The 22,500-nt window shown below is 35.4% G+C and overlaps 1 protein-coding gene across 2 annotated transcripts in view; it reads left to right on the top strand.

Moving 5' to 3' along the window:
• LOC115225415 (hemicentin-1-like) overlaps positions 1-22,500 on the top strand; it is a 410,505-nt gene that overhangs the window by 59,954 nt on the left and 328,051 nt on the right. For both annotated transcript variants that reach the window (XM_036498554.1, XM_036498555.1), the window contains exon 2: positions 9,986-10,215. In XM_036498554.1, coding sequence (XP_036354447.1) covers positions 9,986-10,215 — 230 coding nt within the window. The remainder of the gene's footprint in view (positions 1-9,985; positions 10,216-22,500) is intronic.

Below are 22,500 nucleotides of genomic sequence, written 5' to 3'. Positions count from 1 at the left end.
GCTAGTGAAATGGCATGTGCCGGCTGTCTGCTTTTAATGGTTTGAACAAACAGGACAAAAAGATTACAAAAAGATTCTCACTTTGAAACTAACAATTTTGAATATCTTTTTAGATTACAGAACACCACAATCATACAAGTAGTATCCTTTGTTTGTAATCCTTAACAAAAGCAGCATATCTGGCCACTGAGCTGTTCATTAGACTAAAGGAAATACTGCCTCACCTGAAAACAGGTATGGGAGGACTGGCAACAAGAAGAGCATACAATTATATAATCTGCCTCCATAAAGTTTCACCTGACCCATGCTAGCAGGAAAAAGTAGATGTTAAAACAATGCTAATGCTGCTGCTGATTATGATGCTAATGATGATGATGGAAAATTGTTCACTTCTTTTTGTTAACCCTCATACTCCACTCCCATGTGAAGCAATGATTTATGTCACTGATACAAAACACTAAAACTGTAATACAAAGCACTAAAAACTACAAAGGGACTATATATACAGGTCTCTCAGAAAATACAAAGAATTCACTAACCTATGTTAGATTTGTTTAAAGACAAGACATTCATCAAATTACAAGGTACTTGTGTTTGTAAAGGAATGTCTGAGCTTCTTGTTAAATGCTTTCCAGCAACGAGGAGAACTTCTTGTTATGACAACTCAAGTTAACAAGATACACTTTCCAGTTTTCAGTATTTACTGTGTTATTTGGTATTTGAATCTGAAATAATAATTCCTTAATGTCTGAATTCTCACTGAAGTGGCAGGGTCCTTGGCCTGTTTTACAAAGGTACATGTTTAGCTGGCCAATTTGATGTTACATTTTATTCTTCTTATGCAGTAATATTCTAGAATTTTTAATTAAAATTTCTTTCTTCTCATCCATAAGTTTGTACTTTTCTTGATCTGTCTTTTGTTTCACTGAGTCCTATTTTGCATATATATATATATTACACACACACACACCACACACACACACACACACACACACATATATATACGTATATATATATAAAGATATTCATTCTTTTGCTTGTTTCAGTTATTTTGACAGTGGCCATGTTGGAGCACTGCATTTTAGTCAAAGAAATCAAAATATACACATATATATATGCATGTATTTATATATATATGTGTGTGTGAAAGAAATCAAAATATATACATATATGTATGTATTTATGTATGTATATATGTGTATATGTGTGTATGTGTGTGAAAGAAATCAAAATATATACATATATATGTATGTATTTATGTATGTATATGTGTGTTGTGTGTGTGTGTGTGTGTGTGTGTGTGTGTGTGTGTGTGTGTGTGTGTGTACTATGATTCTGAATATTGTATTCCCCTGTGATTACATGTCTTGAACAACTTCATGAGTTGTTAGGTTATCTTAAGAATTTTTATCTACTTCTGTTGCAAGTATCCACAGAACTACTTGAATGTTCTCTCATCTTTATGTATAGATATGCTTACAAGTAAATATTGTTATGTCTATACACATATATGTATAAAATGTATGGAATCATGACAAGCAGTTTCTTTTAGAATTGAAGCTCTTGTTTCTGTCATTCACATATGATTATTAGCTTCATTAGATTGTACTGAATATCTGGTGTCGGGAATCAATGCCATCAAGAGCTCCTTTACTTATCTCAGTCATTGGACTATGGCCATGTTGGGGCATTGCCTTGAAGAGTTTAGTTGAACAAGTCAACACCAGTACATACTTTTTTTTAAAGTCTAGTACTTATTCTATCAGTCTGTTTGGCAAACTGCTAAGCTACAAGGATATAAACAAGCACTAATTTTCAAACACACACACACACACGCACATACATATGATGAACTTCCATATAGTTTTCATCTATCAAATTCACTCACAAGACATTATTTGGCCTGAGGCTGTAATAGCAGACATTTTCACAAAGTGCCATGTAGTGGGACTGAACCCAAAGCTGTTTGGTTGTGAAGCAAATGACTTAACCACAGTCATGAGAAATAAAGTAGATATCTACCCAATAAAAATTATTAGATTCATTAAGCCCACCAGATTGGCAGAGTCATTAGAGCATCAGACCAAACACCTTGTGTTGTTTATTCTGATTCTGGTTTCTTACATTCTGAGTTGAAGTTTCTGCTGAGGTCAGCAGGGGTCAATAAATAAAATTTCTCTCTAGAACAGTGGACTGGGACTGCTTGAGTGTCAGTCTGGATATCTTGTAACATATATTCCAGTTCTTTGTATTCCGAGTTCAAATCCTTTTGTGACCTACTTTACATGGTTTAACACTGCCGCCTGGTTCTTAAGTGCATTTAGCAGGGATTTCTACTCTGCTGCAAACATTTGAACTTGGTCTCTGGTTTGAGGATACCTTCTTCCCTCCTTGCCATAAATCTTGGTAGCCCTGAAAAAGATCATGGATATTGCCTGTTCTCCTAATTGAAATGTATTTAAAAACATCAAGGCAAACAAAACTGATATAATTGTTTTCAATATATTGCAAAAGAATGACAATATTTATTCAGTTAGGTGCAAGTATAGCTGTGTGGTAAATTAAGCACAGCTGTGGCTGTGTGCTAAGAAGCTTCCTTCCCAAACCACATGGTTCTGCGTTCAGTCCCACTGCATGGTACCTTGGGTAAGTGCCTTCTACTATAGCTTCAAGCCAACCAAAGTCTTGTGAGTGGATATGGTAAACAGAAACTGAAAGAAGCCTGTCATATGTATGTGTGTGTTGCTCACCTTCACTTGACAACTGGTGTTGGTGCGTTTACATCTTCATAACTTATGTTTCAGTAAAAGAGAAAAACAGAATAAGTATCAAGTTTAAAAAATAAGTACTGGGTCAATTCCTTTAACTAAAATTCTTCAAAGCAGTACCCCATCTATATCCTCCTCCTCTTCCTCATCATCATCATCACCATTTAACGTCCGTTCTCCATGCTGGCAGGGGTTAGACGGTTTGACCAGGGCTGGCAAGCTGGAAGGCTGCATCAGACTCCAGTCTAATTTGCACAGTTTCTACAGCTGGATGCCCTTCCTGATGCCAACTACTCCAAGAATGTAATGGATGCTTTTATGTGCCACCAGCATGGGTGCTATTTGCATGACACTGGTATCTGCCATGACTGTGATTTTGCTTGGCTTGATGGGTCTTCTTCTCAAGCACAACATAATGTCAAAAGTCTCAGTCATTGCCTCTATAAGGCCCAATGCCTGAAAGGAACTCACCTCCATGAGGCACAATGCTCAAAAGGAACTCAGCCACTTTGTATCCATGAGGCCCAACGCTCAAATGGTGCTCTTTACATGCCACCAGCATGGGTGCCAGTTACATGACACCAGCATCAGTCATCATCGTCATCATCATCATCATCATCATCATCATCATCATTGTTTAATGTCTGCTTTCCATGCTAGCATGGGTTGGATGATTTGACTGAGGACTGGCGAGCCAGATGGCTGCACCAGGCTTCAATCTTGATCTGGCAGAGTTTCTACAGCTGGATGCCCTTCCTAACGCCAACCACTCTGAGAGTGTAGTGGGTGCTTTTACGTGCCACCGGCATGGGTGCCAGTCAGGCGGTACTGGCAATGACCTCGCTTGAATCTTTTTACACATACCACCTGCACAGGTGCCAGTAAGGCAATGCAACATGGCTTGATGGGTCTTCTCAAGCACAGGATATCACCAAAGATCTTGGTCACTGGTCATTGAAGATCATCCTTCACCACCTTGTCCCAAGACTATTGTAGAAGACACTTGCCCAAGCTGCCTCACAGCAGGAACTGAACCTTGAGCCTTATGGTTTGGAAGTCATCTTCTCAACCACCCATGCCTGTACTCCTGTACATAGTAATTCATATTTAATTAATGACCCTCCTCCCCACCCAAGTTACAAAATATTATATACTGGCATGTTTGTATCAATTTTAAAATGTAGCAAAGACTTGACAAGTACTGTAAATAACTTTGACAAGTACTTAAAACATATTTTCATCAGGAAAAAATATAGCTACCATGTGAATGAATAAAGCTGTCTATAAATTATTGCAATGTGAATAGTATTAAATACATGAAACCACTGAAAGATATAATTCCTCTTCATCAGCAGTGACCTGAAAATAACAGGTTATTGTTCCTGTTTGATGAGGCATGATATTGCAATGAAAATAAGATATTTATAACAGGAACTTACCAGATGGAAAATGCCAACTCATTCTTAACAAATAAATAAAAGAATATATGAATTAAAAATTGAAACAACATTTCACTTAATATATATAAATAAAATCTCAAAACAACAGACCTGTTATTGTCCTCGGTTGCATTTATTCAAAGAATTTATTACACTAATATTACATCAACATTTTATTAACAAAGAAAATATATACAACTAACTGATTTCAGAATCTACTGTTCTTTTACTATCACTATTAAAGCCATAGTTATATTCTTAGTAATTTCTCTCTCTCTCTCTCTCTCTATATATATATATATATAACAAAACTGGGAGGAAGGGAAGTGGAACGAAACGACGAATCGAATCGACCCTGACGCGATATATATATATATGTATATATATAATGTGTGTGTGTGGGTGGGTGTGTATTATCCTCTATCTTATATCTAGTATTATTATCATTCTGGTTTTGTCCACTATTTCACCATTTTTATTCTTTTTTTTTTACTTCTTGTTTCCTCCCTATATAAGACGCATAAAGCTCTTGACCATCACACAATGTAAGAGGGTAACTTTTGATGCAAGTCTGATGAATTCTTATTTCAGTGTAATCATTGGCAAATATGTTGTTACTTTTCACATGAAATCATTTCCCTGCAATGAAAAATGGAGTGGTGCTGAAACAGTTATTACTGATAATAAAGATTTACAAAATCCATTTTTCATCTACCTGTGTGTGTGTGTGTGTGTGTGTGTGTGTGTGTGTGTGTGTGTGTGTGTGTGTTGTGTGTGTGTGCATGCGTGCACATGCATGCATGTATGTGCATGTGTGTGTAAATATTTATACAATGCAGTATTATATTGGAGGAACATGGCTTAGTGGTTAGGGTGTTGGATTCATGATCATAACATTATAGTTGTGATTCCTGGACCAGGCAACGCATTGTGCTCTTGAGCAAAACACTTCATTTCACATTTCTCTCATCCCCTCAGCTGGTAAAAGTGAGTAATCCTGCAACAGACTGGCATCCCATTCAGATGGATACACCATGAAACTGGAAACTGTTCCTTATGAGTCTATATGTTTTAGGAAGGAACTTTGCTTTTTTAGATCCATTTCAGACAATTTTTCAAATTAGTTTTGTACAGGAGAGCTGGAGAAAAGCCCAATCTTGGGCACTTTTCAAATGGGCTGCCCAGTTTATTCTTTTCTGGTTTTTTTTTTTTTGCTCTCATGAATTTTAAGTAAATCTTTAGGTATATAGGTATAACTAAATATTTGCATAACTTTCAGTTTTTCAAGAATCTATGCAAAGTGTTTGACCAACAACAGTGAAACTGTAAAATAGACATGATTTTTCATATTTGAATATATAATTAACTTGATAATTTTTCTCAATGTCTAATTGAAGAAAAAAAAAATAAACAAAAATGTTTCTCTTATATATGAAATATTTAAATAAATAATAGTTTAGCTAAGAAATGGCACTGGATATGGTTGTATTCAACCCTCTTCCTTTAGCTTTCTCACCCATTGTAATGCCTGAGTATTGAAGGATTCCATTAAAATTCTTCATATTCAATACCTTCCCCCTTCAACTTTCTGTACCGCAAATCACTTCCTCTATTTCTCCAGGTTACTCATTACTGACTTCCATTGCACTCTCTTACTATTAATGTTATGGTCCATTATAATCTCAGTTCCTATGCATACATGCATACAGAGACAAATATTTACACACATACATGCACGCATGAATACATACATGCATGTATACATGTATAAATACACACACACACATACATATGACAGGCTTCTATACAGTTTCTGCCTACCACATTTCACTCATAAGGCATTGGTCAGCCCAAGTTTATAGCAGAAGGCTATATACAAGTTGCCACACTCTGAGAATGAACTCACAACCATTATATTTATGAAACAAATTTATTAACACCACAGCCATGTCTGTGCCAAGCCATGCCTAAATAACTTAAAACAAAAGCAAAATTGAAATTGTGTAGGCATTATCTCTCCAGTATATTACTCCAATTTAACGAATATAATTGTTCCTCAGATATGTATATATAATATGACATAACTAGTACTGATTTGGGTTTAGTCTTAGTCTAGGTTTGGAAAGAAATGTAAGAGTGTTGAAAGTTGCAGCTGTCAGATGCTGTCAGCATATAAATTTCTTTTGTTTTCTGATAATCTTCAGACTAAAATAATCACCTCTACAACACATGACTTGCTCCTGATGCCAACAACAGACTCATGGTAAAAAATAGCTGAAGAAATGTGCGAAAGCCAAAAGAAATCTTTCTTAAAAGCTATCTTATTAGAAATTTTTCTAAAAGCTATCTTTTACACAGTATGAAATGAAAAGAACAGAGTTGAGGACAGCTAGCTTGATCTTAACAGACAGCCTATTTCTAATCATAAACTAGGTTTAAGGTTGGAACACTACTACAATTAGTTGTTAATATCTTTGTAAAAGTTGTGGAAAAATTTAACAGACTTGAAAGAAAGAAACTGTTATGAGTTGCAGACTATGTACAGGAGCAAATGCCTTACCAAAAATGAAAATAACAATAGATAAATAAAAACAAAATAAATAAAATGAAAGATGAATTTACTAAACTGAAACAATGAAAAGTAAATGTTAGAAGAGTTATGTAAGATGAAACAAGAATATAAGAGGAAAATATATTAATAATGATATTAGAACTCAGCCTTAAGTTAAAGAAGGTTGCATAGAAGTGTTTTGAGTGGCTAAGGATTGTGAATCAAAGAACGATTCCACCAATATTTTCTGTACCTGATCAGTCAGTTGAATTTATTGGGGTATTTATTTAAAAATAATTGTGACATGTAACAGTACCCATGCTGGTGCCACATTAAAGCACCCTGTACACTCTGTAAAGTGGTTGGTGTTAGGAAGGGCATTTAGCCATAGAAACCATGCCAAAACAGACAACTGGAGCCTGGTGCATCTCTCCAGCTTGCCAGCTCCTGTCAAACAGTCCAATCCATGATGATGAATTATGATACATTTCATTTTTGTATTTGCTTTGAAAGACTGTTGATATGAACTCATATGCTGAAATGTTTGTTGTATCACAGGAAGATCATTAAACTAATAACGAAAGCATGTACTGGTTCCGTTTCACTGTTTTATAATTTATTTTTCATTTGCTTAATGGTCAAACCAATTAACTTATTGATTGTTTGATTAATCATTTGGCTATTCAATTAATCAGTTTATTACAGCCCTTTTTTGCCATTTACCTCATCAATGACATGCCCTCTCTACTCCAAGTCTGCTTCAGATCTCTCTGATGCAATATATATAATTATGATACAGCATACAATGTAACAATAAACAATATACAATTAAATATTACTTTACACAACAATAAAGAAGATGTAATCATCAGTATTTATTCAGAAAACCCTTCTAGAAAATGGCATTTTACTATAAATGCAAGAGAAAAGTGAAGGCAAATAACAGATGAAATGAGAGTAAATTTATAATAAAACAACACATGAAATAGTGTTGAAATTTGAATCATAAAAACATATGAGTTAAGAAGAAATGAGATGATTTTTGTATATTTAAGATTTATTAAGGATAAGTAAGATAATGATAAAATCAACAGCCATAATGAGGGGGATGATATACAGAAGAAGAAAATACTCTGTTATTGGTTAGCTCCTAGTCAACACTAATCCAGCAGATCTGTAATCAAAAGCATTCCAGCTATGACTATGCTGTCCTTTTCTTCGATGTTATGTTTCTAGGACTGCATTATTTAATGCATACTATCTTCTAATGTTGCTAGGGTTTGTTGTGTGGTCTTTCTCACTACCAGAGCAAATTGAAAGACCATAAAGAGGTACCTCTCTCTGGTCTTTGTTACATGCAGAGGTTGTAACTTCTTGAATTTCATCCACCACTTTGCCACATTTTTCATTACTAATTACGCTACCCAGTAAAGAGAAACTACATACTATTTCTTGTACAGTAATTACTCTTAACTTCTTAATACATCGAAAGACTGTTCCATGTCATCTAACCAGAAACCATGTAAAATCTCTTGTCTATCCATTATTACTCAGCATTGAGTTCCTGTTCATTATCACTGAATGGTGCTGAGATTTTGTACTTTTTGTTCTTAACCAGTACTTTGGTTTTCACCACACTCACTATTAAGATTTTTGTCACTGAAAGTCACAAGCATGGCTGTACGGATATGGAGTTCCCGTTGTAATCATGTGATTCTGATTTCTTTCTCACAGTGTAGCACTTTGGACCAGTGATTTCTGCTATAGTTCTAGGCTAATTAATGCTCTATGAGGGGAATTAGTAGAAATTGTAAGGAAACCTGTTGTGTGTGTGAGTATGTATGTATATGTGCTTGTATGTATACATATGTATATGTATGTCTATATGTGTGTGTATGCTTCTGTGACTGTTTAGATTCAACATTTTTGCATGAAAGCCATTTGATTAAAAGAGTGACTCTTTATTGATAACCCCAGCCAACAAATCATTTTGTAGCTCTTCTGTTTTGGAAATTAGTAGAATAGAAAATCCCTTGAAAAACAAAAACAGTTAAGAGTTGGCAACAGAAAAGACACCCATCTATAAAATAATGTCTCAATAATAAGTCTTTGTCTACCCTATGTTAGCAAGGCAAAACAGACATAAAAACAAATGAACACTTTTTCCATGTTCTACAGCTGTTTGACAGTTTCTTCAATATAACTGTTACTATAAGGCTTTAAATATTCCTAAAGACACTCAGTCCTACTTAAACTGTACCAAATTATATGAGAAGTACCAGATCCTTGGTGAAGACTCATTTCAAAACTGAGTACTTCACTTCTTCACTGAATTCTGGTTTTGGGATTATTCTATAAATTACTTCAATTACCCTAACCAGCCATTTATTTCTTCCTAAATTTCTCAGGTTACAGAAGACAAGACCTCATCAAAGTCGTTCTTGAGGTCAATAAATGCAAAATAGAGAATTATTTGATGATGGCTAAGAACTTTTGCAAATGTCTCATTGGGAATATTGCATCTGTTGACTTCACATCCTGATTCAACCTATCAAACCTAAATTCATAAAAAAACATTGTTATACACTCTATATGTGCAATATCAATAATAATAATTGAAATAATAATATGATTTCTTTGGTAAATACAAGTACAATCAGATGTCCACACATACAGACATTTCCTTCATCAGTGCCAGAGGGTAGCAGTACCCTGAGAAAGATCATGTCGAGAAGGCCTAAATGACAGATGGCTCAAAGATGACAAGCCAGCATCTTGGTTGGCTTCTGTCAATGATAGCTGGCTACTGTCATTGTTCTCAATAGAACAACATGCGAAATTAAAACAGAATGCAAAAAGTCATCAAATGAATAGCCCTCATATGTTGTTGCCATTCTGGAATATATATATATTTTATTTTGATTTGAATACATTATGTTGGTTGGTATATGCATGTATATAGTTATGGTTTGTATATCTGCAGGCTATCGTGATGGCACAGTGTGCTGTTGAAAACAGATTGTAGTTTTCTGAGAAGAGTAGAGAGGGGTAGATTGGACTCATGGACAGTGATTCTAGGGGTTGTATTGCTATATTTAACATGACATAATATCGTGAGAAATACTTTTAAATTATTGTTGTTGGGATTGATGTTGTTTTTCTTGAAAAAAAAATCGTAAAAATTTATGCAAATAATAGAAACATTTATAACTTTTTTTATCTTGTAGTTGTTGGACCTGTTGTAAAAACCACAGATCCTGATAAATTCCAAGAAGAACTGCGCAATCTCTATCCACAAGGAGGAGGTGATTGTCCAGAGATGAGTATCGGTGCAATTAAAAGAGCTTTAGAAGAATCTCTACCACACTCTTATATTTATGTCTTCACTGATGCCACATCTAAGGATTATGAACTCTCTCAAGAAGTATTATCACTCATACAAAACAAGCAAAGTCAGGTAAATAATAAAATACATTCGCTTATTAATCTTGTATTGTTTGCCTAAATCTAAACTACATACAAACATGTTATATTCCTTTTATATCTCAAAAAAGAATTTAGTGCTCTCGCCTCTGTCCTTAGAACTAAGGTTCTACAATACAGCCTGGTGGGTTAGTTGATTGGTTGGTTGGTTGGTTGGCTGGTTAACTGGTTGGTTGGCTGGCTGGTTGGTTGATTTGTTGGTTGGTTGGTGGTTGGTTGGTTGGTTGGCTGGTTAGTTGGTTGATTTGTTGGTTGGTTGGTTGGTTTGTTGGTTGGTTGGTTGGTTGGTTGGTTGGTTGGTTGGTTGGTTGGCTGGTTAGTTGGTTGATTTGTTGGTTGGTTGGTTGGTTGGCTGGCAGTTCAAACCCTGTCTCCAGCATTGTATTGTGCTTGTGAAACTAACTCATTTGTAGCTGTAAACAAGTATTGCGATATTGGGACATTTCAACTCTGTTAACAGCAGCAGCAGTAGCAGTAGCTGTACTACAACACTGCAACTGTTTCATTAGATGCAATGTTGCTACACACCTGGCTGCATGGTCAAGATTTTTCACTTTGCAACCACGTGGTTTCATGCTCGATTTCATTGTGTGACACCCTGTAGTCTGAAGTTGGAGTGAAATTTGATAAACAGAAAGTATTTGCAGGCCAGTTGTGTGCATGTGTGTGGGGGGTAGAGAGAGAGAGAGAGAGAGAGAGAGAGAGAGAGAGTGGGGAGTGTATCCATTTGCCTCTGCATTGACACCGTTTGGGCAGCAGTGATGTTTTTTCTCTTTGTCCTGCATAAGTAATACATCTAGCAGTTATGCAGTTTGATGTATGAACACCATTGGAATAATGTATCTTGTTTGAAAACAATGTAACAGTTAGTGTCAGCAGTAGAATATAGCTTTAAATTCTCATTCAACCCATGCCAGCATAAAAAAAGTGTTAAAAAACATTGATGATGATAATGATGATGACGATGATGATGATGATGATGATGAGGATGATGATGATGAGGATGATGATGATGAGGATGATGAGGATGATGAGGATTGATGACAGATAATGATGAACGATGCTGATGAGGATGGTGATTGATGATGTTGATGATGAGATCAACTCTTCATATAATTATAGTTTAAAGAAGGATGATCTCTTCAAACAATACCTACAATTTGTCTTCAACATGTTACATAATCCACTGAATTATGGAACTTGCTATAATGAACACACATCAAAGTGTAGTGACAAGCTCCCAGAAAGTCAAAATCTGAAACAAAAGTTAAATTTGCAATTGAGCTGCGTTCACCTCCACTTAAATTCTCACACCAACATCTTTTGGCTGTAGTTAATGACTTTGAGGTGGGGGGTGTCAACTGATTACCCTCAAAGCATTGCATGAAGGTGAAGCCTTCAATTACAAACCAATAACTTATTAAGGGTTACATAACTTTTATTTTTAATAGCTAGCACCATAGATCTGAGAAGTGCTAATACACGGACTTGAGAATAGCAATTCTATATGTTTACTTGTTATTATTTTTTATACTTACAATGTTCTTGTAAAAGAGGTAAAAGTTATTCTTGGAAAGACACAAAGTGAAGATTTCAATATATTTTCTCAGTTGGTGGTGAGAAAAAAGAAGTATACGCTAAACTTAACTTCCTATATCAAATTTATTGTGTTAGTGCAATTTTTTTTATGTGAAGTTGTATCAATTCAAAGCTTAGATTAATAAATGAGTTTTGTTTATTTTTATACTAAGATTATTTTGTTATTTTTACTTGTTTAATGTATATATTGTAAGTAGCTTATGTCAAATTCCACTTCATTAAGTAGAAAAATACATATTTCTTCTTGGTTGCATCCTGAACATGTTACAAATTAGTCTTGCAGATTATAACTGTTACTGATTTCATTGACCTGGAAGGACTCACTAGCTTTCATAGAATTGGAGCAATTTAATATTAAGTAATGATTCAACAGATATCATGTCCATTGTTCTTGTTGACTACACTGAGTCAACTTTTTCATGTCTGTGGATGCAAATATTGCATATAGATTCATAGTAACCCTTTTGTTACCATATTTCTGTTGAAATACACTGTCTTTATTTCAGTTAATTTTTAAATAATGAAGAATTTATTAAAGCAACTTTACCATTGTTTCAGACATGAATTAATTTGAAATTTTAATGAAAAATTTTAATTTAGACACTTTGAAGCAGAAAGTTTTAGATGGGTTGATTTTAGGTGGGCTAGTATCATAAGGGCTTAAAGATTAAGAAAGAATTTCAGAGCCAAAAACAAATTTCATTCTTAGACATTCAGTTATCATTCTAGTGAGAAGTTAGGAAAATCAAAGAAATGAATACAAACTTCATTTCTTAATTCTCCTATTTTGATGGATATTTTGTTTGTCTCTTCTTTTATTCTTACAATGCCGTTTTAATTCTAATTTCATTAAATTACTCAAAGCAGTCCCCTTTTTATCATTTCATTACTCATTGCTTCTTTTTCTTGCCCATCACCAAAACCACCCCCACCAGTAGAAATAGGTGTGGTTTCTTACTGGTGTGGACAATTCAAATAAGTAAACAATTCAGCTTGCCTATTAAAGGTTTTATGGGGTTTCCATGAGCATCCCTATGAAATCTCCCTCTTTTGAGGAATTTTCATTTTTACTGTTTACATATTTCTGTTTATGTAACCCTGCATTATTTTGTCCTGTACTGCCCCAATGTTTTTGTGAGTATTTAATAGTAAATAAAGAAAGCATTACTATTAACCAACTAGTTAATAAACCAATTAACTATTTATTTGCTGGATATATCATTAGACCAATCAATCAATCAATGAGTTTTGTTTGTCTAAGTCCTAACCAGAGAGGTGTTTATATTGGCAAAAATGATCCTCCCAAGCTATAACAACATCTGTTTCAACACATGATTTTGCATCAAGAATCTTGCAAAACAAATACAAAAACGAAATTTACCTTGTTTTCCCTTCATTTCTTTTTGCACCGTGTTACTTAAAACACTTCCTTAACATCTATAACTGACTTCCTAATTTTGTTGACTTAGCATTCAACTTATAATATCTGTATTCCTCATTAATCAATCCTCTTGATGTATATATAATTTACTTGGAGCTCTCAGGTAGAACATCGTTATAGTTATATTTCTCCATATCATTAATTCTCTTGCTTTTGAAGACTCCTTAATAATTTTCCTATACTACAGAATTTGGACAAAATCATCAAGTATTATATATACATACATATATATATATATATATATACATATATATATATTATCTTTTATCTTTTACTTGTTTCAGTCATTAGACTAAGGCCATGTTGGGGCAGTGCCTTGGAAACTTTCAGTCATATGAATCAACCCCAGTACTTATTTTTTTAAGCCTGGTATTTATTTTATCAGTCTCTTTTGCTAAACTGCTAAGTTATGGGGGCGTAAGCACTAACACATCAAGCAATGAAGGGGGACAAATACAGACACAATGACACACACATACACACACACACATGCAAGTGTGCACATGTACACACACACACATGCACACACACATGCACACACACACACACACACACACACACACACACACACCACACACACACACACACACATGATGGGCTTCTTTCAGTTCTTGCTTATGAAATCCACTCACAAAGCTTTGGTTGGCCTGAGGCTATAGTAAAAGACTCTTGCCCAAGGTACCATGCAGTTGGACTAAACCTGAAGCCAAGTGTTTGGGAAGCAAACTTCTGATATAAATTTGTATGTATGTATGTATGTATGTATGTATGTATGTATGTATGTATGTATGTATGTATGTGTGTGTGTGTGTGTGTGTGTATGTACGTATGCATGCATGCATGTATGCATGTATGTATGTATGTACGTATGTACGTATGTATGTATGTATGTATGTATGAATGTCTGTATGTAATGTCATTATTCAGTTTTATTTCAAGATTTCTTGCCAATAAAAAATATGTCAGTTACAAACCTAGCTTCAAGGCTCCTTCAGAGGAATTTTAACAACATCAATGGGGTATTTTTGCATGTGTGTATATCTGCAGTATTTGAAGTCAGTGCATGTGCAAATTTGTATATTTTCTTTTATTTATGTATCTCCTGCATATAGTTGCATGTCTAAACATGTACAGTGTGTACTTTAGATAGACTTTTGGAAAGTTTTACAGATTTTTACAGTTCCAGTGATGGCTTGGATTGGTAGTCTTTGAATTAGCTTTCTCCTTTCTGGTTTTGAGAGGCCTAATTTCTCAAGATTGGTATTTAGGCAGTGTGTTACATATCCCTGTGTGCCAATAATTACAGGTATAAACCTGAACTTATAATCTGGGTAGAATTGCTGTAGATTTCTCAATAGTTCAGGTTAGGTGTATGTATGTATGTATGTGCACATTTTTATGTATATACATATATACATACATGTATACATGTATATGTGTATGCACATATGTATGTACAATAATCCTTTGACTATCGCGGGTGTTATGTTCCAAAACCACCCCATGGTAGGTGAAAATCCACGAAGTAGAAACAGTTCTGTACTGTATATTTTTTTATTATTTTAATAATTTGTATATATTTATTTTATTATAAATGCAAAACAACACCATGGAGGAATTGATATAAGCTTAAAAAAAAATATCCATGATAGGTGAACCACAATATGGTGAGGGATTACTGTACATATAGGCATACATATGTATGTGTGTCTATGCATGTATGTATGTATGTGAGATATGAACGGTCAGTTGGGAAAGCAAAGCTTGTCATCATCACCAATGGAGGAAATGAGTAGATGAAAGAGTAGGTATCTTTGAAGGAACCTGAATTTGAGCAAGCTACATGAAAACACACATTGCCAGTGTGGTGAATGGAGGATGTTTTGTTTGCAATATTGGTGGACGTCTAAGGCGGCAAGCTAGCAGAAATGTTAGTACACCGCGCAAAATGCTAAGCAGTATTTCATCTGTCTTTACATTCTGAGTTCAAATTCTGCCAAGCTAGACTTTGCCTTTCATCTTTTGGGATCGACAAGCTAAGTACCAGTTGTGTACTGGGCTCAATCTAATCAACTGACTTCCTCCCCCAAAATTTCGGGCCTTGTGTCAAAAATAGAAAAAATATTGGTGGATATGTATGTCTATCAAGACCTGGGCCCATTAGTCACCAGTGGAGCTATAAATGTAAAGCAAAATTTTGCCTGAGCACACTATGCTCTTAATGGTCTTCCTCAGTCACAAGTGGACAACCATCATCATTATATGTATGTGTGTGTGTGTGTTAGTGTATATACACACACATATATAGTCCCACTGTGTGGCACCTTGAGCAAGTATCTTCTACTATAGCCTCGGACCAACAAATCCTTGTGAATGGATTTAGTAGATGGAAACTGAAAGAAGCCTGTCATGTGTGTGTGTGTGTGAGTGTGTTTGTCCCCCACCTTCAATTGACAACTGGTGCTGTGTATTTACATCCTTGTTGCTTAGTGGTTTGCCAAAAGAGACCAATAGAAAAAGTACTAGGCTTAAAAAAATAAATAAGTCCTTGGGTCAAATTGTTCAACTAAACCTCTTCAAGGCAGTGCCCCAGCATGGCCACAGTCAAATGATTGAAACAAGTAAAAGATAAAAGAAACAAGCTGCATGAAAACACTGGCAATGTGTTTTCATGTAGCTTGCTCAAATTCAGCATTCAAAATTCAGGTTCCTTCAAAGATGCTTACTCTTTCATCTATGTGTGTGCATACACACATACATGTATGTGTGTGCATACACACATGCATGTATGTATATACATAAAAATGTACACATACATACATACATACATACATACATACATACATACATACATACATGCATGCATGCATACATCCATCCATCCATCCATCCATCCATACATACATACATGCATGCATGCATCCATCCATCCATCCATACATGCATGCATGCATGCATACATCCATCCATCCATCCATCCATCCATCCATCCATCCATCCATCCATGCATACATACATACATACATACATACATACATACATACATACATAATACATACATACACCTAACCTGAACTATTGAGAAATCTACAGCTATTCTACCCAGATTATAAGTTTAACAAAAAGAAAAAGAAGAAATTCCCTCACACTCCCTAGAGCCCCATAGATTAAAGGTACTAAATAAGATTTTCAATTATTTCTATCAAAACAATTGAATACCAAGAAATTCTTTACATTGTTATCGACTCCTTCACAGATGCTACGAAATTCAACCTCCAAAGATATTTAAATAGGTATTCTCAATATAGCTATCTCATTTTTTTCACTGTTCAACACTTGCTTAAAACAATTTCACTTAACTACTAAATCATTACATATATTAGATGAAATTTTAAGGGAAGAAACCTGGCTAACCACAATAGGAAATAGTGGGCGAAAAAATAGTGAAAATAAACCAAAAGAAAAAAACCTATTTGACATTCTTCTTTTGTTATCCTCTCATCAAAAATACTCACACATCATTTGAGAATAAAAATAGCTGATAGTTGGCCAATTACTCCAGAATAAGAAGATAATGCTATATTTAAATATCTGTTACCACAGCATACCCAGCACAGTTTCTCATTAAAAATAAAATGAAATAACAGTCTCAATAAACAAATCCACTGCTTCATAAAACATATTAGAGAACATCCGCTTCTTTCCTTTATAACACCCATTAACATATTACACAATGCTCTCAACATTATATTCAACCTATATTGAAGACATAAGGTAAAAAAAAAAACGAAAAAGAAAAGTAAAACCTAAAAGAAAATTCATGCTAAAATTGTATTTGATGAGAATAAGTTCATCAGATTTGCCTGTGCCTTTGGTAATCCCATCTGAGCCACTAGCGTAGCTAGGAGCAGTAGGGACAGTCCACCCCGGGAAGCTCTTTTAAAGGGGCACCACTTTTGGGTCTGCTGTAAGCAATATGTGTTTTTTGTGGGGTCCAGGGGCAGCAAGCAGAAGGGCCGCCCCAGGTAACACAGACTCTAGCTACACTAGTGATCTGAGCCCTTACTTTTTCTATCAAAGCCAATAACGCAAAGCTTCTTAGCTTCTGTCTTTCAATCTTTTATCTTTTGCCTTTTACTTGCTTCTGTCATTGATCTGTGGCCACTCTGTGGCACTGCCTTCAATGTTTAGTCAAACAGATTGACACCCTTAATTAGTTTTAAGTCTGGTACTTGTTCTATCATTCTCTTTTGCTGAGCCACTAATTTTCAGGGACAAGGGACATAAACAAACCAACAACGATGGTTAAGTGGTGGAGTGGGTGATGGCAATAAACACAACCACAAACACACGTGCACACGTACACACACACACACACACACACACACACAATGGGCATCCACATAGTTTCTGTCTTGTAAATTCACTCACAAGGCATTGGTCAGTCTAGGGTTATAGTAATAGACACTTGATCAACTAGCGTCGCTAGAGTGTGTGCCACCCAGGGCGGCCCTTCCATTTTCCACCCCCCGACCTCACAAAAAACACAAGGCATTGGTCAGTCTGGGGTTATAGTAAGAGACACTTGATTCCCTAGCGTAGCTAGAGTGTGTGCCATGCAGGGCAACCCTTCCATTTGCCACCCCTGGACCTCACAAAAAACACATATTGCCTACAGCAGAACCAAAAGTGGTTCCCCTTTAAAAGTGCTGCCCAGGGCAGACTACCCCTACCATCCTCCGCCACTAGCTATACTAGTGACTTGATCAAGACCCAAGATACTGTGCTGTGGGACTGAACCTGAAACTTTGTGATTGCAAAAAAAGCTTCACACAGCCATGCCCGCACCTCAAAATACATCTGTTCAAAAAGCACAGAAACATGCAACCATATGTCGGATTTATATGTAACATTTACCCCTACACTTATTCACCTCTCACTACATTAACCTTCAACATATATTTGACCATCTATCTATGCTTCTATCTATCTTTCACTCTCCCCTCGCACTCTGGTTACCTAACCCATCCCTGCTGATTCTCCTGCTTACATACACTCTTGTATTCATCTTCATGGATATTTTTGTAACATTGCAGATATTAGATAGACAAAACTGAATAAATAACTAGACAAAAATATGATTCCACTCCTTGATATCTTGGTTGTAGTTGGTATTAGGAGAATAATTCTGCTAGACAGTACTGAAAAGAAGACTTGGTCACTGGAAAAATACTCGTAGAAAGAGTCTGACTTCTTTTATAGAAAAAAGAAAAAAAGCATCATTTCCTTATAGATGCAGGCACAGCTGTGTGGTAAGAAGTTTGCTTTCAAACCACATGATTCTGGTTCAGTCCCTTTATGTGGCATCTTGGGAAAGTGTCTTCTACTATAGCCATGGGCTGATCAAAGCCTTATGAGTGGATCTGGTTGACTGAAATCGAAAGAAACCTGTGTGTGTGTGTGTGTGTGTATGTCTTTATAGCTGTGTTTGTCCCCCATCTCTACATGACAACTGGTGTTGGTGTGTTTACCTCCCTGTGACTTAGTAGTGTAACAAAAGAGACTGATCAAATAAGTACCAGGCTTTAAAAAAATAAGTACTATAGTTGATTCATCTGACTAAAACTTTTCAAGGTGGTGCCCCAGCATGGCCACAGTTCAATGAGTGAAACAAGTAAAAGGTAAAAGAAAGATATGTTTACTTTAATAAGTCCCCTGGTAACTGCCCATTAATTGCACATAGACTAGTCCAAGTATATTAAATGTAGACTTGTTCGCATTGGCAAGGGGAAAAAACAATGCATCTATTTTCTACTGGTTCACAAACTCTTCAGCTAGAATACTGTGCTCTTAACAGAAATGCCATATTGAGAGTATGTTCTGGTACCTCATCACATTTACCTCTCTTTGTGGCACCACACCATCTCCCCATACCACCCATGAATCCTCTCCACAACGAACCAGTTGTTGATCCTTCCTTCATACATTAACTTCTCAGTATTTCACATAAAGCAAGAATGCTATCTATCTTCTGCTCTCTCTCTCTTTCTCATGCAAGGGAATTCTTTAATCTTGCAAATTATTAGGCAACCTCACTAGTGATGGTGCCATGAAAAATATGTCCAATACATTCCATAAAGTGGATGACATTTGGATGGGCATTTAGCTGTAGAAACCAAGCTAAAATTAGGATACTGGAACCAAGTGTGATCCCATGAATCATTGGATCCCATCTAATTGTCCCACCCATGCCAGAATGGAAAGCAGACATAAAAATGAAGATGAAGATGATGATGATGAGGAGGAGAAAGTGGGAGAGAAGAGGGAGGAGAAAAGGAGGTAGGAAGAGGTGGAGAATGGTGGTGGAGATGATGATATTGTTATTCTGTTGGCATCGGCTGTTCAACTCATCTCCAAGAAATCAAGGGAGATATACATAATCATTAAAGGGTATCATCTTGGAATTCTACCTGTTTTTATCTACTACCAATTTACTTGGGAATTCTACCTTTTCTTATCAATCATCTATTTACCTGGGAGTTCCACTTTTTCCAAAATATCATTAATCTACCTGGAAATTCTGCCTTTTGTTATCTAGCAATAATTTAAGTTCTGAAAAAATTCAGATCTAAAGGTAATTCATTTTCAGTGATGATTCACAAATGGTTCATATCTTTAGATAATCATGGTAAGTTGAAATTGGTTGCAATCCTCTGAAAGAATATTCTATTAAAATTGTTGGAATCCGAAACTTCTTCATTGGTTATAAGCGGACGTAAAATGATATTAATGATGATGATAACAACAATGACGACGATGACGATGATGATGAAGATGATAAAGATGATGATGATGATGATGATGATGATGATGATGATGATGATATGATGATGATGATGATGATGATGATGATGATGATGATGATGATGATGATGATGATGATATGATGATGATGATGATGATGATGATGATGATGATGATGATAATGATGATGATGATGACGACGACGACGATGATGACAATGACAATGATAACAACAATGATGACAATGATGATGATGATGACATTGATGATATAATGATGATGATGATGATGACAACGACAACGACAATGATGATGACTGACAATAGTTTCCTTTCACTACTTCCCATCATCAACATTAACATATCCCATGACTTAGCAGTTTGGCAAAAGAAACTGACAGAATAAGTGCTACACTTAAAAAAAAACATAAGTACAAAGATTGATTCATTTGACAGGCTTACTTTATTAATTAATATTGTAATGATCATTTATTTCCATGGATATACTTACACATGATAAATATCCAATTTGATAGAACATGCTCAGAGTGTCACATTGCATCCTGCAAAACCAGAAACTCCATTAAGGAATATTATCATCTATTCTTTTTCTTTGTTTCGGTCATTGTACTGTGGCCATGCTGGGGCACCAAGTGTTTAGGGAAACAAATCAGCCCAAGTATTTTTTTTAAGTCTGAAATTATTTCATTGGTCTCTTTTGCTAAACTGCTAAGTTATGGGGACATGAACATCGATAGTGGTTGTCAGGTGGTGAAGGAACAAATAAGCACACTCACACACACACACACACAGATGTAGGCATGTGATAAGATTCCACTTAGTCTCCGTCTTCTAAATTCACTCAAAAGGCATTGGTCAGCCCTGGTGGATAAGAGAAGACACTTACCCAAGGTACCATGCAGTGGAGCTGAATCCAAAACTACGAGGTTGTAAAACAAGTTACTTAACCACAAAGCTATGCCTGCATCTATATTTAAGAATAACTTCATATTTTTATTGCTCTTAAAGTTCTCTGTGATTGATGAGCAGAAGTCATCCTCAGATAAAAAAGAACTGGCCTGAAGGCTTGTAATGGAGCAAACTCTGCTAAAAGTATCCATGGACCAGGCAGTGGTGTCAAAGCAATTAACAAATTAAGCCGACCACCCAAATCTGTATATTATTCTTTAATATTCAACTTACTTCCAGCTATAGATTTGTTCAAGAACTTACTAGAGTGGCTTTGTCTCCATCAGAAATTATTACTGTTTGCTTATTGCCCTGCATCCTTGTAATCCTTCCGCAAGCCACCTTTCACATAGTCTACATTTACTGTCAGAATCTTACTATGAAGTTTGTCTTCATAAACCTTACACCAGACACAACAAGCAGTTCTTGATCTTAGGAACAGCTGTCCTATTTACTTTCCCTTCCCCACCCAACATTCATGCAACATACTAACTGCCAATTCTTCAAGCTCATTAATTCTGTATATGAAAACATATTTAGTCTTGCTGTAAAGTAATTTTTAAGATACAAACCCTAAGTTAAAGAAAATGCACATGTTAGCTTAGAGTTTGACCTTAAAAGTTATTTACAGCAAGATGAAATATGTTTTTATATATAGAATTAATTATATGTGCTGCCTCAAATAACTTTTGTCTTTAAGTTCAGTTATAACTAATTACAATCATTCTATTTTTTATTACTGATATGAATGAACATTACCCCAAATCTCACTGTTTTGGTGTAATGACTTTCCTTTCTTAACTAAATGATAAAAGATAAGTTATCACTTATGCAAGTTTTTAGCTTCTTATAGATTGTTATCCATTTAGAAATTTTTTGTCCTTGAATTAAAACAATTTTCAGTAATTATACTTTTCACTAATTATGCTAAAAAGTATTATTAACAGTAATTATTCTATTCAGACAATAATAGCTACCTGTTTCTTTTTCAACAAATATGTGTGTGTGTGTGTTTGTGTGTACGTGTGTGTGCATGCATGGGGTGTGCACATGAGTGTGTGTGTGCATGCATGTGAATATGTGCATAATGTGCATATATATGCATGTGTGTGTGTGAGTGTGTGTATGTGTATAAGAAGAACACAAGTGGGGTCCAAAACTCACAACAGCTGTTTCAGCAGTATTTTATTGAAGCATTCTTAGATTACATCATAGCAAAAGCCCACCATCATCAGAAAATCTTAAATACATAAACAGGTAAGATAGATACAGAAGATGACCAGTTCACCAACACCCATGGTAGAGCAAGTGACTTGTAGTTGGTGAGTAGGTCACCTGTTTCTACTTTACCTGTTTATGTATTTAAATTTTACCTAATGATGGTGGGGTTTTGCTATGATGTAATCTAAAAATGAATCAATAAAATGCTGCTGAAACAGCTGTTGTG

This window comes from Octopus sinensis, linkage group LG2 (genome assembly GCF_006345805.1).
Source record: "Octopus sinensis linkage group LG2, ASM634580v1, whole genome shotgun sequence".
Classification (NCBI taxonomy): domain Eukaryota; kingdom Metazoa; phylum Mollusca; class Cephalopoda; order Octopoda; family Octopodidae; genus Octopus; species Octopus sinensis.
The sequence above is the reverse complement of the archived record's forward strand: the minus strand, read 5'-3'. Positions and strand labels throughout refer to the sequence as shown.